Here is a 17,461-nt window from a genome sequence, read left to right on the forward strand (position 1 = left end):
CCCTTTATTGAGGGATGAGCAACTTGCGGGGTCTTGGTTCCTGGACTGGAAGTCGGGCCTGAGGCTCTGGGGTAGGAGCAGGGAGTCCAGGATACTGGACCACTAGAGAATTCCTGGCCCCAGGGAAGATTGATCACCAAGAGCTCTCACAGAGGCCTCTATCTGAATCCAAGACCCGGCTCCACCCAACTGCCAGCAGCTCCCAGCAATGGATGCCTCTCACCAAACAACAAACAAGACAGGAACACAAACCCACCCATCAGCACACAGACTATCTAAAGCCATACTAAGCTCAAAGACACCCCAAAACATATCACCTGACTCAGCTCCACCTACAAGAACACAGGCACAAGTCCCTCCCATCAGGAAGCCTACACAAGCCAATGGACCAACCTCACCACCAGGGGCAGAGAACAGAAGCAAGAAGAACTATGACCCGGCAGCCTAGGGAAAGGAGACCTCAAATACTGTAAACCAGACAAAAGGAGAAGACAGAGAAATATCTTGCAGGCAAAAGAACAAGATAAAAACCCACAAGAACAAATAAATGAAGAGGAAATAGGTAAACCACCTGAAAAAGAATTCAGAGTAATAATAGTAAAGATGATGCAAAATCTCAGAAACAGAACAGAGAAAATACAAGAAACATTTAACAACGAACTAGAAAAACTAAAGAGCAAACAAACAGTAATGAACACAATAACTGAAATTAAAAATACTCTAAAAGGAATCAATAGCAGAATAACTGAGGCACAAGAACGGATAAGTGAGCTGGAAGATAGAATGGTGGAAATAACTGCCGCAGAACAGAATAAAGAAAAAAGAATGAAAGGAATGGAGGACAGTCTCAGAGACCTCTGGGACAACATTAAGCACACCAATGTTCGAATTGTAGGTGTCCCAGAAAAAGAAGAAAAAAAGAAAGGGTCTGAGAAAATATGTGAAGAGATTATAGTCGAAAACTTCCCCAACACAGGAAAGGACATAGTCAATCAAGTCCAGGAAGCACAGAGAGTCCCATACAGGAGAAACCTAAGGAGAAACATGCTGAGACACATATTAATCAAACTAACAAAATTTAAACACAAAGAAAAAATATTAAAAGCAGCAAGGGAAAACCAACAAATAACATAAAAGGGAATCCCCAATAAGGTTAGCAACTGATCCTTCAGCAGAAATTCCACAGGCCAAAAGGGAGTGGCAAGATATATTTAAAGTGATGAAAGGGAAAAACCTACAACCAAGATTACTCAACTCAGCAAGGGTCTCATTCAGATTCAATGGAGAAATCAAAAGCTTTACAGACAAGCAAAAGTTAAGAGAATTCAGCACCACCAAACCAGCTTTACAACAAATAATAAAGGAACTTCTCTAGGCAGGAAACACAAGAGAAGGAAAAGACCTGCAATAATAAACCCAAAACAATTAAGAAAATGGTAATAGGAACATACATATCAATAATTACCTTAAATGTAATGGATTAAATGCCCCAACCGGAAGACACAGACTGGGGACTTCCCTGGTGGCACAGTGGTTAAGAGTCCATCTGCCAAATGCAGGGGACACGGGTTCGATCCCTGGTCCAGGAAGATCCCACATGCCGCGGAGCAACTAACACCAGGCGCCACAACTACTGAGCCTGCGCTCTAGAGCCCACACTCCACAATAAGGGCAGCCACCTCAATGAGAAGCCCACCCATCGCAATGAAGAGTAGCCCCCACTCAATGCAACTAGAGAAAGCTGCGCCCAGCAATGAAGACCCAACACAGCCATAAATAAATAAATAAATAAATAAATAAATAAGCAAGCAAGCAAGCAAGCAAACAATCAATCATTAAAAAAAAAAGGCACAGACTGGTTGAATGGATACAAAAACAAGACCCATATATATGCTGTCTACAAGAGACCCCTTCAAACCTAGGGACACATACACAATGAAAGTGAGGGAATGGAAGAAGATATTCCATGAAACTGGAAATCAAAAGAAAACTGGAGAAGCAATACTCATATCAGACAAATCAGACTTCCGACTTTAAAATAAAGACTATTATAAGAGACAAGGAAGGACACTACATAATGATCAAGAAATCAATCCAAGAAGAAGATATAACAATTAGAAATATCTATACACCCAACATAGGAGCACCTCAATACATAAAGCAAATGCTAACAGCCATAAAAGGAGAAATCAACAGTAACACAATAATAGTAGGGGACTTTTAACACCCCACTTACACCAATGAACAGATCATCCAAACAGAAAATAAATAAGGAAACACAAGCTTTAAATGACGCATCAGACCAGATGGACTTAATAATTTTATATTTATAGGACATTCCATCCAAAAACAACAAAATACACTTTCTTCTCAAGTGCACAAGCAACATTTTCCAGGATAAATCACATTTTGGGTCACAAATCAAGCCTCGGTAAATTTAAGAAAACTGAAATCGTATCAAGCATCTTTTCTGACCACAACACTATGAGACTAGATATCAATTACAGGGAAAAAAAACTGTAAAAAATACAAACACATGGAGGCTAAACTATACGCCACTAAACAACCAACAGATCGCTGAAGATATCAAAGAGGAAATAAAAAAATACCTATAGACAAATGACAGTGAAAACACGAAGACCCAAAACCTATGGGATGCAGCAAAAGCAGTTCTAAGAGAGAAGTTTATAGCAATACAAGCCTACCTCAAAAAACAAGAAACATCTCAAACAAACAACCTAACGTTACACCTAAAGCAATGAGAGAAAGAAGAACAAAAAAACCCCAAAGTTAGCAGAAGGAAAGAAATCATAAAGATCAGATCAGAAATAAATGAAAAAGAAATGAAGGAAACAATAGAAAAGATCAATAAAACTAAAAGCTGGCTCTTTGAGAAAATAAACAAAACTGATAAACCACTAGCCAGACTCATCAGGAAAAAAAGGGAGAAGATGCAAATCAATAGAGTTAGAAATGAAAAAGGAGAAAAAGGAGAAATAACAACTGATACTGCAGAAATACAAAAGATCATGAGAGACTACTATAAGCAACTATATGCCAATAAAATGGACAACCTGGAAGAAATGGACCAGTTCTTAGAAAAGTACAACCTTCCAAGACTGAACCAGGAAGAAATAGAAAATATGAGCAGACCAGTCACAAGTAATGAAATTGAACATGTGATTAAAAATCTTCCAACAAACAAAAGCCCAGGGCCAGATGGCTTCACAGGCGAATTCTATCAAACATTTAAAGAAAGCTAACACCTATCCTTCTCAAACTCTTCCAAAATACAGCAGAGGAAGGAACACTCCCAAATTCATTCTACAAGGCCACCATCACCCTGATACCAAAACCAGACAAAGATGTCACAAAAAAAGAAAATTACAGGTCAATATCTCTGATGATCATAGATGCAAAAATCCTCAACAAAATACTAGCAAACAGAATCCAAACAGCACATTAAAAGGATCATACACCATGATCAAGTGGGGTTTATCCCAGGAATGCAAGGATTCTTCAGTATATGCAAATCAATCAATGTGATACACCATATTAACAAACTGAAGGTTAAAAACCATATGATAATCTCAATAGATGCAGAATAAGCTTTTGACAAAATTCAACACCCACTTATGATAAAAACTCTCCATAAAGTGGGCATAGAGGGAACCTACCTCAACATAATAAAAGCCATATATGACTAACCCACAGCCAACATCATTCTCAATGGTGAAAAACTGAGAGCATTTCCTCTAAGATCAGGAATAAGACAAGTGTGCCCACTCTCACCACTATTATTCAACATAGTTTTGGAAGTTTTAGCCACAGCAATCAGAGAAGAAAAAGAAATGAAAGGAATCCAAACTGGAAAAGAAGAAGTAAAGCTGTCACTGTTTGCAGATGATATGATGCTATATATAGATAATCCTAAAGATGCCACCAGAAAACTACTAGAGCTAATCAATGAATCTGGTAAAGTAGCAGGATACAAAATTGATGCACAGAAATCTCTTGCATTCCTATACATTAACAACAAAAAATCAGAAAGAGAAATTAAGGAAACACTCCCATTTACCACTGCAACAAAAAATAAATACCTAGGAATAATCCTACCTAAAGAGGCAAAAGACCTGTATGCAGAAAACTATAAGAAACTCACAAGGGGAAAAAAAAAAAAAGACACTGATGAAAGAAATCAAAGACGATACAAACAGATGGAGAGACAGACCATGTTCTTGGATTGGAAGAATCAACACTGTGAAAATGACTATACTACCCAAAGCAATCTACAGATTCAATGCAATCCTTATCAAATTACGAATGGCATCTTTCACAGAACTAGAACAAAAATTTTACAATTCATGTGGAAACACAAAAGACCCCGAATAGCCAAAGTAATCTTGAGAAAGAAAAACAGAGCTGGAGGAATCAGGCTCCCTGACTTCAGACTATACTACAAAGCTACAGTAATCAAGACAGTATGGTACTGGCACAAAAGGAGAAATATAGATTAATGGAACAGGATAGAAAGCCCGGAGATAAACCCATGCACATATGATCACCTTATCTTTAACAAAGGAGGCAAGAATATACAATGGAGAAAATCCAGCCTCTTCAATAAGTGGTGCTGGGAAAACTGGATAGCTACATGTAAAAGAATGAAATTAGAACAATTCCTAACACCATAAACAAAAATAAACTCAAAATGGATTAAAGACCTAAATGTAAGGATAGACACTATAAAACTCTTAGAGGAAAACATAGTCAGAACACTCTATGACATAAACCACAGCAAGATCCTTTTTGACCCACCTGCTGGAGCAATGGAAATAAAAATAAACAAATGGGACCCAATGAAACTTAAAAGCTTTTGCACAGCAAAGGAAACCATAAACAAGATGAAAAGACCACCCTCAGAATGGGAGAAAATATTTGCAAACGAAGCAACTGACAAAGGATTAACCTCCAAAATATACAAGCAGGTCATGCAGCTCAATATCAAAAAAACAAACAACCCAATCCAAAAATGGACGGAAGAGCTAAATAGACATTTCTCCAAAGAAGATATACAGATTGCCAACAAACACATGAAAGGATGCTCAACATCACTAATCATTACAAAAATGCAAATCAAAACTACAATGAGGTATCACCTCACACCAGTCAGAATGGCCATCATCAAAAAACCTACAAACAGGGCTTCCCTGGTGGCGCAGTGGTTGAGAGTCTGCCTGCCAATGCAGGGGACACAGGTTCGAGCCCTGGACCGGGAAGATCCCACATGCCACGGAGCAACTGGGCCCGTGAGCCACACCTACTGAGCCTGTGCGTCTGGAGCCTGTGCTCCGCAACGGGAGAGGCCGCGACAGTGAGAGGTCTGCACACCACGATGAAGAGTGGCCCCCACTTGCCACAACTAGAGAAAGCCCTTACACAGAAACGAAGACCCAACACAGCGAAAAATAAATTTAAAAAAAAAAAAAAACTTAAAAAAAAAAAAACAAAAAAACCTACAAACAGTAAATGCCAGAGAGGGTGTGGAGAAAAGGGAACCCTCTTGCACTGCTGCTGGGAATGTAAACTGACACAACCACTATGGAGAACAGTATGGAGGTTCCTTAAAAAACTAAAAATAGAACTACCATACGACCCAGCAATCCCACCACTGGGCATATACCCTGAGAAAACCATAATTCAAAAAGAGTCACGTATCACAGTGTTCACTGCCGCACTATTCGCAACAGCCAGGACATGGAAGCAACCTAAGTGTCCATCGACAGATGAATGGATAAAGATGTGGCACATACGTACAATGGAATATTACTCAGCCACAAAAAGAAAAGAAACTGAGTTATTTGTAGAGATGGATGGACCTAGAGTCTGTCATACAGAGTGAAATAAGTTAGAAAGAGAAAAACAGATACTGTATGCTAACACATATATATGGAATCTAAAAAAAAAAAATGGTTCTGATGAACCTAGAGGCAGGACAGGAATAAAGATGTAGATGTAGAGAATGGACTTGAGGACATGGGGAGGGGGAAGGGTAAGCTGGGACGAAGTGAGAGAGTAGCATGGACATATATACACTGCCAAATGTAAAACAGATATCTAGTGGGAAGCAGCTGCACAGCACAGGGAGATCAGCTCAGTGCTTTGTGACCACCTAGAGGGGTGGGATAGGGAGGGTGGGAGGGAGGTTCAAGAGGGAGGCGATATGGGGATATATGTATACATATAGCTGATTCACTTTGTTGTACAGCAGAAACTAACACATCATAAAGCAATTATACTCCAATAAAGATGGGAAAAAAAAAAAAGAATAAATGGAAGCCACTAAAGGTTTTAACGCAGAAAAGTGTGTTAGGTGTGTGTGTATGTGTGTTTAAAATAAGAATGGTCAGGTAAGCAATCTAATATTGAACACCGGATACCATGTCATCTTATCTCATACAAAGTAACACTTAAAAACTTGTCACATTTCCCAATATGAGACAGTACACCTGATAATACAGTGAGTGTAATTTAATGAGAAATTAAATATTAGCTTCATGGCTTTGTTTTTTTCAAATTTTAGTAAGTCATAGCAATGATTCTATCATTCAAAGCATTCACTTTAGAACAGTAGTATTCTATACATCCACACACACACACACATACACACACACACACACACACACACACACACAAAAGATGCCCAGGTGCTTTGAATGGTGCTATCTTCAGTCACAAAAACATTCCATATGTTATCCAGAAATCACCCGACCTTGCCTTCAGTACTTACATTCACAGGAAAGCAAGGTACAAGTTAGCCAAGTGCCAAATGACTTTAAAGTTATATAAATCATCTTACTTATTATAAGTAATTCGTTTTTGTCAAAACCTCAGATGACTCGGACACCTGACTGAACTAAATAAGTATATTGATTAGTATGGATATATGAAATAACTTCTGAAGGCATTCCAGAACTTTTAAATGTCACTAAGTGTTTTCAGGGTACGAAGGATGGGAGTAGGTTATAATTTATTGCTTTAGCAGAAGTCTTGCTTGGTGAACTTCTAATCACTGCCCTCAAATAGGCTCATAATCAAAAATATGCTTACCTTCTTTAAAGCATCCTGTATCACACCAGACTTTTCCTTTAGCAGGTCTACAACACAAAGGGCCTCATCTTCAGAAAACATCATAGTCTTCAAGGACAGAAGAAAATCTTTAAATTTTACTTCAGCATTCTCTTTAAAAAACAAAAAGTTAACATTTAAAAGATATAAGTAACAACTTCAGCAACGGTAAAGCACCAAGAATTCTTGACCCAGAAAGTCAGTAACCAAGAGAAAACAGATTTACATTTCAGGTCAAACAACAATTAATGCTCTAGTCCACAGAGAAAAAGTGTTTATCATTTTTAATATAATATGAAATAATTACATTAACTAAAAATTTGCTCAACCTGCAGAATATTTTTTATGTTTTCTTAATTGGAAATATAGTTGATTTACAATGTTGTGTTAATTTCTGCTGTACAACAAAGTGATTCAGTTATACATATATATATACATTCTTTCTTAGATTCTTTTCCATTAATGGTTTATCACGGGATATTGAATATAGTTCCCTGGGCTATACAGTAGGACCTTGTTGTTTATCCATTCTATGTATATAGTGGTTTGTATCCAAACCGCAGAATATTAAAGTGCCAGTATACCCTTACTTAAAAAAAAAAAAAAAAAAATTCAAATGTCTAATATATGCTAGTATCTATACTAAATATGTTCACAAATATTCTCATTTAACCGTAATACTCACGACTTATGAGCCAAATTTTACAGATGAGAAAATAAGCTCGAAGACAGTAACAAAAAGGAAGTCTGATTTTACAAACATCAAGTATATACAAGCAATCCTGACATTTAAAAAAATCCATGCGCCAAACATCTCCTGACTCACCCACTTTGATTCCCCTAGGGTTCTTATATTAGGCAACAGCTGCCTCTCATTAAAAGCAACTGCCACCCATTAGACCCAAAGGTGCCCAGAGCTTTTAATACTTCAGCTACATTATAAGTTTTAAAAGGCAGTTGTGTGCATGTATGAAAACAAGGGGCATATGGAAACTCTGTACTTTCCACTCAATTTTGCTATGAACCTAAAACTGCTGTTAAAAAAAAAACCTATTAAAAAAATAATATGGAGTTTCCTGGTGGTCCAGTGGCTAGGACTCAGCACTTTCACTGCCGTGGGCCCCGGTTCAATCCCTGGTTGGGCAACTAAGATACCGCAAGCCATGTGACTCGGCCAAAATAACAACAACAACAATAGTAGTAGTAGTAATAATAATAATAATAAGGTCGTTGTGAATTAGCATAGAAAACTCTCAGAGACAATAGTAGAAGGGAACAGATTACCAGACAGCAAAACAGCTATGAAACCTTAGGCAAGTCAAAGTCCAATGTCCAGCTCTACAAAATTGAGAAGGTGGATTAGAAAACTACCAATAAATCTTTTACTACAAAGATTCTATTAGTCTTTTGCAATTCATTGCTTCTATGAGAAAACACACTCACTCCATCAGAACTCAAAAATGTGTTTTTTTCAATACAAAAGATTGTCACATTCTGTATATTACCTTTATCAGCTTCAATCTTCAGTTTTTTAGCCCCTGTTTTCTGAATTCCTTCTACTTGGTCAGGTTTAATAAGATCAATAACCTCTCTCTTATCCACCACAGGATTTGAATCAGCGTTATCCATCAAAGGAATATAAGTTGTTGCATGAATAAGGGGTTCATCTACCAAGACTGCAATTTAAGTTCAACAAAATCATAATTACTCAGCATTTTTTATGACAGAGTAATGAAATAACATGTAAGCACAATTAAGTTTAATGATAAATGCAGTTATTTTCAAATCTCTGATACCAGCTCAATTTGCCTTTAAATTCCTATTTTATCATTTAACAACTCAAAACACTCTTCTAATTAAGAAATACCAGTTCAATATTATTTTATAGCATATCATTTAGGTTACCTAAAGTGTATCACACATCTCCTCTAATAGTATCTGAAAATTTCTTCTTATACATCCCTGTACATTTTAGTTAGTTCTCATGTTTCTCCTGATTTAACTAAGAATCCATTCACATTTAATTAGTGCTCAAGGAAAACTATTAATTTTTAATGTATGTTGGTACTTTACCGACCTCTTATTCCAATTGGTAATTCTTAACTGAGTTTTTTTCCTTGCTAGATACAAAAATTAGTCACTGTTGCTTGCAGATATCTTCTCATTTCTAATAGTTATGCCTCTAACTTACATGGTACATCTTACTACACTAGTTAAAACTTCCAGAAGCACATTAAAAGTGGAGGAAGGAAGGCTTCTTACTTTGTTCCTAATTTTAATGGGAAAAGTTTGAATATTGAAGTCTGATATCTGTTGGTTAGAGACACAAACTTCCACACCCATATGGAAGTCTCTCTATATCCCTACCTTAAAAAAAAAAACTCTGGGGCACATACAGTTCTTTCATTTAAAATCTATAATAAATATTTAATATTAACAAATATTTTGTGATAATATTTTTCTATACCTGATTGCTTGATATATCATAATTTTAATGCAAATAACAGAATTTCATCTTTTCCCTTTCCAATTTTACTATTTTCTAGCACTAGTTGATATCACAGCCCAATATTATAAAAATCACTGTTTAATCTACGTAAATTTCATAGCTAAGTCTTCTGTGGACAATTCGGAACAGATAAAAATTGCTCCATCACTTTTAACTGGATGCTTCTCATACACACATGCAAATTATGTTTAATAAATAATTAGGAATGTAGGGTAATGATAAATTTAACTAATGTTCTCAAGCATAATCTTTATGTGATATTAAAAAGTACAAATATTTCAGGAATACTTTTCTTCTATAGAGTTTGTATGCTACTAACATTATTTTCAAAACTCAGTTAAGAATGAGAATATTTATAAATGCTTTTGTCCTTTTATAAATTTCATATAAAGGTCTTCACCACAAACTTATACCCTAACCATCTGTCAAAGCACCATGGACTTCTATTAGTATTAAAGCTGTTATGGTACACATTAAGCTGGAAATTAAAGAGCATGTGAGGTCTCTAGGTTCCTTGTCCTAGTGGACTTCTCTAGAATTAGTATTTATAAAATACGTATCTACACATTTCACCGTTTTCAGTCTTTTGCTTCTTTGATGAAACCTTCTTCTTTCCTGATCCACCTTCTTGTTTAGTCTCTTGATGCAGGGGTAATGATTCTTGCTTTTTTGACGGTGCCATAAGAGGTTCCACCTTTTTATCCTGATCGTCTTTATTAAAAATAAATGAAAAATCATCATAGCAAACAATGAACACACCAGAAAAGATTCAATTATTAATGAATACTTCCTAAAATGCTTTACCACCAAAATTTTAAACTCTGATATACAATTCTCTCACTTAACATTCTAGCTTCCTTACCCTGCCATATATGCTCTTTAACTTCATCAGGACTTTAGTACTTGCTCCTTCTTTTATATCCCATTTCTCAGCCACTCCTAGCCCTACTCAGCTTATAGGCATGGTCAAATCTCTTATCATCTTAAAAAATAAAACCCTTCCCACCACTGTAATCCCTAGCCTCCCACACCCATTTCCTTTTTATATTGACCAAAGAACAGTCTGTACTTCCTTTCCTACCAATCATTTCTCAACTAATTGCAACCTGATTTTTCTCTCTTCCATTATATCCATGAAAGATTTTACTCAGGTCCCTAGTGTCCCAAATGCCACATTCTATCAATAATATCCTTTAATCCTTATTTGAATTCTATTTAACATTTCATACTGTTGGTCTCTACCTCTTTAAATTTCTCTCCTCTCCATTATGTTAAGTGAAATAAGCCAGTCACAAAAGGACAAATATTGTATGATTTCACTTATATGAAGTACCTAGAGTAGTCAAATTCATAGACACGGAAAGTAGGATGGCGCTTGCCAAGAACTAGAGAGAGGGAAGAATGGGGAATTAGTGCTTAACGGGTACAGAATTTTAGTTGGGAAAGATGAAAAGTTCTTGAGATGGCTGGTGGTGATGACTGTGCAAGAATGTGAATGTACTTAATGCCACAGAACTTACACTTTAAAATGGTTAAAATGGTAAATTTTATGTTACATATATTTTACCACAATAAAATAAATAAAATTTAAAATTCAGCTCCCATGATAATTCTTTTCTTACACTGGAATATTCCTTTGCAGTCTCCTTTGTAAGCTGTTCCTACTGAATACCTTATATGCTTGTATTCTTCAGGATTGTGTCCTCATTTTAAATACTTTCCTTGAATGATCTTCTCTACACCCACGACATCAACTACTACCATCATGCTTAAGGCTTCTGAATCTGTAGTCTAGCCTTATGCCTCTGTACTTACATTTCCTACTGCATCCTCCCTATGAAAATAGCCCCCATAGGCACCAGAAACACAAACTGAAAGCATTCTCCTCTCGGCACACATCCACTCTCTCCCCATTATTCCCTCTTAGAGCTATCAACATCTACCATTCAGAGCTTGGCTAATCTTCTCTACAAAGGGCTGAACGGTAAATACTCTGGTTTTGTGGGCCATTTAGACTCTGTCACAACTATTCACCTGCTGTTGCAGTGTGAAAGCCAGCCACAGACATACGTTAACACATGAGTGCGGTTGCATTAAAAAAAACTTGATTTATGGACACGGAGGTTTGAATTTCATGTAATTTCCATATTTAACACAATATTACTCCTTTAGTTTTTTTAATCCATTTGAAATATAATAAAAACCATTCTTGGCTCATGGGCCATAAAAAATGAGAAGCAGGCCAGATTTGGCTCACAGGTTGCAGTTTGCCTACCCTGACCTAACTTAGAACTTGGAAATTATCTTTGATCCTGCTTTCTCCTCTATCTGCCATATCCTATGCATAACATTAGTCATGCCATTTTTGCTTTGCAGATCCCTCTAATCTCCTTACTATTTCTTCTGTCACTACCATAGTTCAGTCCTTCAACTTAACTCTGGAAAATAATACCCTCTTAACAAGTGTGCCTATATTAAACACTGCCCTATGAAACTTGTCTTCCCTAGTTCTGCCAAAAATACCTTTCTAAAATGTAAATCAGACCATGTAAACTAACCTGCTTGAAAATCTTCAACAATGGCCAAATTACAACATCCCAGCTCCTTAGCATTGTATACAAAAATCATCATGATCTACCCACCCCATTAGCTTTTCAGCTTTGTTTCCTACCACTCCCTGCCTCCCATTTCATGGTTCAACAATACACTGTACTCTTGCACCTTTAATGAATTTATGCATGATCTTCTGCCAGTGGGGAATGAGATCCCACTATTTGCTCAATGAAGTCATTCATTCTGGAAGACCCAGCTCAGGCACTGCCTCCTCTGTAAAGCTTTTGACCCACAGTCCCCATAAGCACTAGGTGTTTTGGCTCTGTACTATTTCTATACTTTGTATTTTTCTTATATAAGTCACGTTTCTTTATTGACTTATATGTCCTTCTGTCCCCTTTACTCTTATTTCTCTAGTACCATGCTTGATCAGAGCTGGCAAGCAAATAATTAAAATCCAGTATAACTAACTTAATACTCCACAAGTTAAGATACGAAAACAATTTAATAGTGAACACAAGTCCCTTCATACAGAGCAAACCGTTTGCAATTTCAACCATCAGCACACCATTTCTCACGTCCTTTCTGTTGTACCTATTAAGCTCTCTCTTTGGAACACTCTATCCACCAAGAAAAACTAGCTAGTATTTATTCAACCTTTAAGATTAACTTTAGGCATTACATGCTCTAAGTGGCCCACCTTAGAACTCCAACACAGTTTAGACATACCTAGCTCATTATACTAAACTTTTTATATTATAATAACCTATTTCTGTTTGTATCTACAACTAGCATGAGGCTACCTTGAAAATGCACACTTCATCTCTGTAGTCCTAGTACCTAATATAATGCCTAGCACAAAACAGATGTATGATAAGTGTTTGCAAAATTAATCAATCAAAGGTGAAAATGATATCTGATTTTTCTTTTCATCTTTAATTCCTATCACACTGATTAGAAAATATTGGTTGAAATAAATGTAAACATTTCTAACTACTGATATTTACAGGTCCTCAGTGGTTTTGTATATTTCTATAATATATATAATATATATTTTATATATTTATATTTATATATAAAACAGATTTTATGTATTTCTACTAAAGGCCTTTTCCGCATTTGTAATGTGAAATTCAGTTTTAAACACTGTTTTATGCTCAGTACTAATTCTTTCTATCAGCAATTAATGAAAGCAAACACACAGTGAAAAGGATAATGATCTCGATTTCAGATTCAGTATTTAACATTTGTGTGCACACTTAACAAAGTATCTGAACTTCAAACTCTAAAGTTATTAAAACAAATATAACGATGCAATAAAGTTGAATAGATTACAATACCGCTTCCATTTTTAGACTTCTTCTGCCCTGGTTTCTTCTTTGAGGCAGCTGCTTCCAAGGGGGGGGTGGGCTGTTTAGTAACTGGGACAGGTTCCACTTTTTTGCATGGAATCTTTGATACATCACTTTCTTTGGTGACCTGCTCTTCTAGTACAGGCTTGTGTTTCTTTTCCTTCTTCTTTCTTTCTCTAACACTACTTGAACTTTCAACCACGTTCAGTGGAACAGGTACAACTTGCTCATCTTCCACAGCCAAGGCATCAGATAATTTAAAGTCCCGGGGTACACTCTCAGAATCAGATTCATGGAGGTTCCCATTTTGGAGTTCTTTCTTTTTATTCTTTTTCTTTTCTGCCTTCTTTTTATCTGTTTTGGTAGGAATAAGCTTTTGTTCTCTTTTCTGTTTTGCAAGAACTTCATCATATAATGTTTCTTTCATGAAAAGCCAGAAGAAGAGGAAAATTACTGTAATAACTACTGAAGGAATAAGAACAATAAAATATGTTGACTCATAAAACTCCATGGTGCTTTTGTTAATGTGATCCTATAAAACCTAAATGTGAAAGAAGAAAATAACAAAAACAAAAACCTGAGTCAGTCTTATTAAACACAAAAAACCTCTGTTCTTTCAAGTGGTATTTCATATTTAACCTGATCTACAAATCTGAACAGGTTAGTTTTTTAAATCACATACTTGATTACTTTGCCAACTACAATTTGAATATACTATTAAAAAAAATTTGTGGTAACTAGGAGTTTAACACAGCCTTCCATTTTTAAATCATGTGAAAAGGTTCTAACAGAAGGAAAAAAAACTTAGCCATTCATTACTTTTTCCCCCAAAATATCCACTTTTGACACTATTAGTATTTAGTTTTCCTCTTACTGTACAATGTTCATGAATACTACTATACATGGAAATAAAGAGGCATTAACTATCACCAACACACTAGATAACCATTAAAAGTACCACACTTGGGCTTCCCTGGTGGCGCAGTGGTTGAGAATCTGCCTGCCGATGCAGGGGACACGGGTTCAAGCCCTGGTCCGGGAAGATCCCACATGCCGCGGAGCAACTAGGCCCGTGAGCCACAACTACTGAGCCTGCGCGTCTGGAGCCTGTGCTCCGCAACAAGAGAGGCTGCGATAGTGAGAGGCCCGCGCACTGCGATGAAGAGTGGCCCCCGCTTGCCGCAACTAGAGAAAGCTCTCGCACAGAAACGAAGACCCAACACAGTCAAAAATAAATAAATAAAAAATTAAAGGAAAAAAAAAAAAAAAAAGTACCACACTCTTAACGGCAAAGAAAACAAAGGTGGTTCATTTCTTCACTTAAAGATTTAAGTCCATTCACAAACTGTGAGCACCTTTATTCCAGTTAACTAACAGCCTCATGACATGGTGGGATACAACAAGGATATGGAAATATAATAAAGTAAAAAATCAAAATGTTAAGATATGTCATTTGGCACTAAAATAAATTACAAATAAGATGCTTTTCTCAATTTTTTTCAAGGTACCTCTTACTGTAGAAAAAAGTTATACTGCAAAAACAAGGGCAATCACCATCCTCTCTTAATAATGTTTAATTAAGAAGCAAAATTTTTAATGGTATTAACACAACCCTGGACTTACTAAGAGAAGGTTTTAACAAGATGAAGGGGAAAAGGAATCATGTGCTAACAAAATACTAAAAGGAACTTTATACACAATTGTTCTTCCCTGATAATTCATGAACTATCCAAGATTTTTAATTTATTAAACATATTTTACTGTGCCTGTTAGTGATCAACCAGAAATGCTTTTTAAAAGATGTTTTATTTTTGGTTTTTTGTTTGTTTAACATTACTTGGCTGGGGAGCTGGGGGAGAAAAAGGACAAAACAATGAGTCAGAACTCTACGGATTTTTGCTTTGAGGAAAGAAAAGAGGCTAAGGCACTTAGCAGCAACCACAGATGCTGAAAAAAGGTCAAGTCAAAGTCAGAGGGCTTTGATGAACAGCAAGCTGCCGCCACATGCAACTTAGGTCTTAGGAGAGCAAAATCTATGATGAAGCAGAGCAAGAAGCAAACGTTCAGGGAGAAAAGAGGCCATGAGACCACAAGAACTCTGAAACACATATTCCTCAAATGTTCTGATGATTTTTCTAGTTCCCTTTTCCAGGTCCCACATGAGCCTGGAAGAATCATGATTTCCATTTTTGGATTTTTCAGGAGATTCCCTTCACACAATTCAATTCCCAGTCATGTGAGCTCTCTTTCTGCATCTAGGAGGAGCCCAACGAAAACACCAAGGCAAATTTAAAGTCAAGAAAATGTTTGCATTGCTTTAATCCAATATTCCTGATTCTTTATCCCAAGAAATTTACAAGGAAAAGCATATATAAAGATGTTCATAGCAATATTACATACAATACAAAAAAACTGAGATAGAATATACAACATCAGAATGAGTTAAATTAGCAAATATCAACTCAATAAAACACTGCTGTTAAAACTGTAAATACTGAGACTTTCTTAAATTCAATTAAATACTGAATAGTCAAAATCACAGTTTGACTTGTATGATCAAAACATCTCATGTATAATAGGTTATTAAGATGAATATGTAAATTAAAGAGTTGTGCCATAATCATGGTTGCAGACTCGCTTGCCTTAATATTTTAAATTTTGTTAGTTTAAGAGAAACTCATAAAATTTTCATTTCCTTGCTTATTTTTAAAAATGGCAAAATGAATAAGCACTACAGTATCAATCAATATACCATAGTTTTACATTATACCCATGGGCATAAGAGTAATATAAAGAGGGGAAAAAAGGTGGCAAAAGGAAACTGGGAATGAAATCCAGGGGAATACAGGGAAAAGAGCAAAGACAGGAAGAGATTTTTAAATTTGGGGGGTGGGAGCATAACGGAAAAATAAAAGAAACAAGTAAGAGAAGGAGAGGTTGAGACAGAATTAATTTAGCTCAAGGTGACAGGAATCAGGTCATCAAAATTTTCTAAGTCCACAGTAGCAATTCAACGTACGTTTGTTGAGTTAGAAAAACATGGAGACAAGCAGAGGCTCAGATTTTGAGATGATAGCGAAAGTCACCAATGTTAATTTCTTCCATATTATCACATTCCCTTTGTAATATTAAGGACCTTTTAACCTAATCACACCTTAAACCTTAATAGAACCCAATTTTAATGTAATTAACAGCTAATGGTGGTACAGATTTCTCTGTCAGGTGAACCAGGAGTGAGCTATCCATGGGATCATAAGAAACCAAGCCCAAACCACTGGCTTTACCTTTTATTTGGACATATATCTTTCTAGAAACTTATGAAAGATACTGATCCTCTTTCTCAAAACAAACAAAAAAGTGTACATACTCACTAAGGTGTACATATAATTTCAGAACATTTCGGACTCCCTGAAAGATATGCATGGATCCCAGGTTAAAAAAACCTGCTCTAGAATAAGAAATAAGTTTTCATCCCTGCCCTTCCCTACCCCCCACAACCCCAAAAATAGATAACAGAATGGATATATATATTCTGTGTTTCATCTAAATATGTATTATGAATGCTAATCAAATAGTTTTAAGATTCTATTTACGTGCCTTCCTGTAACTTAGGTTTGTTCATACAAAAATTGAGCTGCACCACTGAGTTAAATTTTGTAAACTTCTCAAAAGGCTCAACAATCTGTTCATATTAATGTAACAAATAATGTGAACACTAAAATTTCAAATAATATAATTGCTCCCTGATTTTATTTTTACAAGTTCAAAAGAACTACTTAATCAAAAAGGATAAAACTATATACATAATGATGGGCCCACTGTTTATAATGATAAGGCAATTAAATTAAGTATGGGACATCTACAGAAACATCACACATTTAAACATCACACCATCTGAAATAACACAATATAATGCTGTAAA

At 36.0% G+C, this 17,461-nt stretch overlaps 1 protein-coding gene across 11 annotated transcripts in view; it reads right to left on the reverse strand.

Moving 5' to 3' along the window:
• The window catches only part of KTN1 (kinectin 1), a 117,615-nt gene that overhangs the window by 66,449 nt on the left and 33,705 nt on the right, over positions 1-17,461 (reverse strand). For all 11 annotated transcript variants that reach the window (XM_082386449.1, XM_082386448.1, XM_082386456.1 and 8 more), the window contains exons 2-5: positions 13,528-14,080; positions 10,208-10,345; positions 8,631-8,801; positions 7,108-7,238 (exon numbers count right to left, since the gene is read on the reverse strand). In XM_082386449.1, the coding sequence (XP_082242575.1) occupies positions 7,108-7,238; positions 8,631-8,801; positions 10,208-10,345; positions 13,528-14,050 (963 nt within the window). In that variant the 5' untranslated portion in view covers positions 14,051-14,080. The remainder of the gene's footprint in view (positions 1-7,107; positions 7,239-8,630; positions 8,802-10,207; positions 10,346-13,527; positions 14,081-17,461) is intronic.

The sequence above is a fragment of the Balaenoptera borealis genome (assembly GCF_965194805.1).
Source record: "Balaenoptera borealis genome assembly, chromosome: 3".
NCBI classification, from domain to species: domain Eukaryota; kingdom Metazoa; phylum Chordata; class Mammalia; order Artiodactyla; family Balaenopteridae; genus Balaenoptera; species Balaenoptera borealis.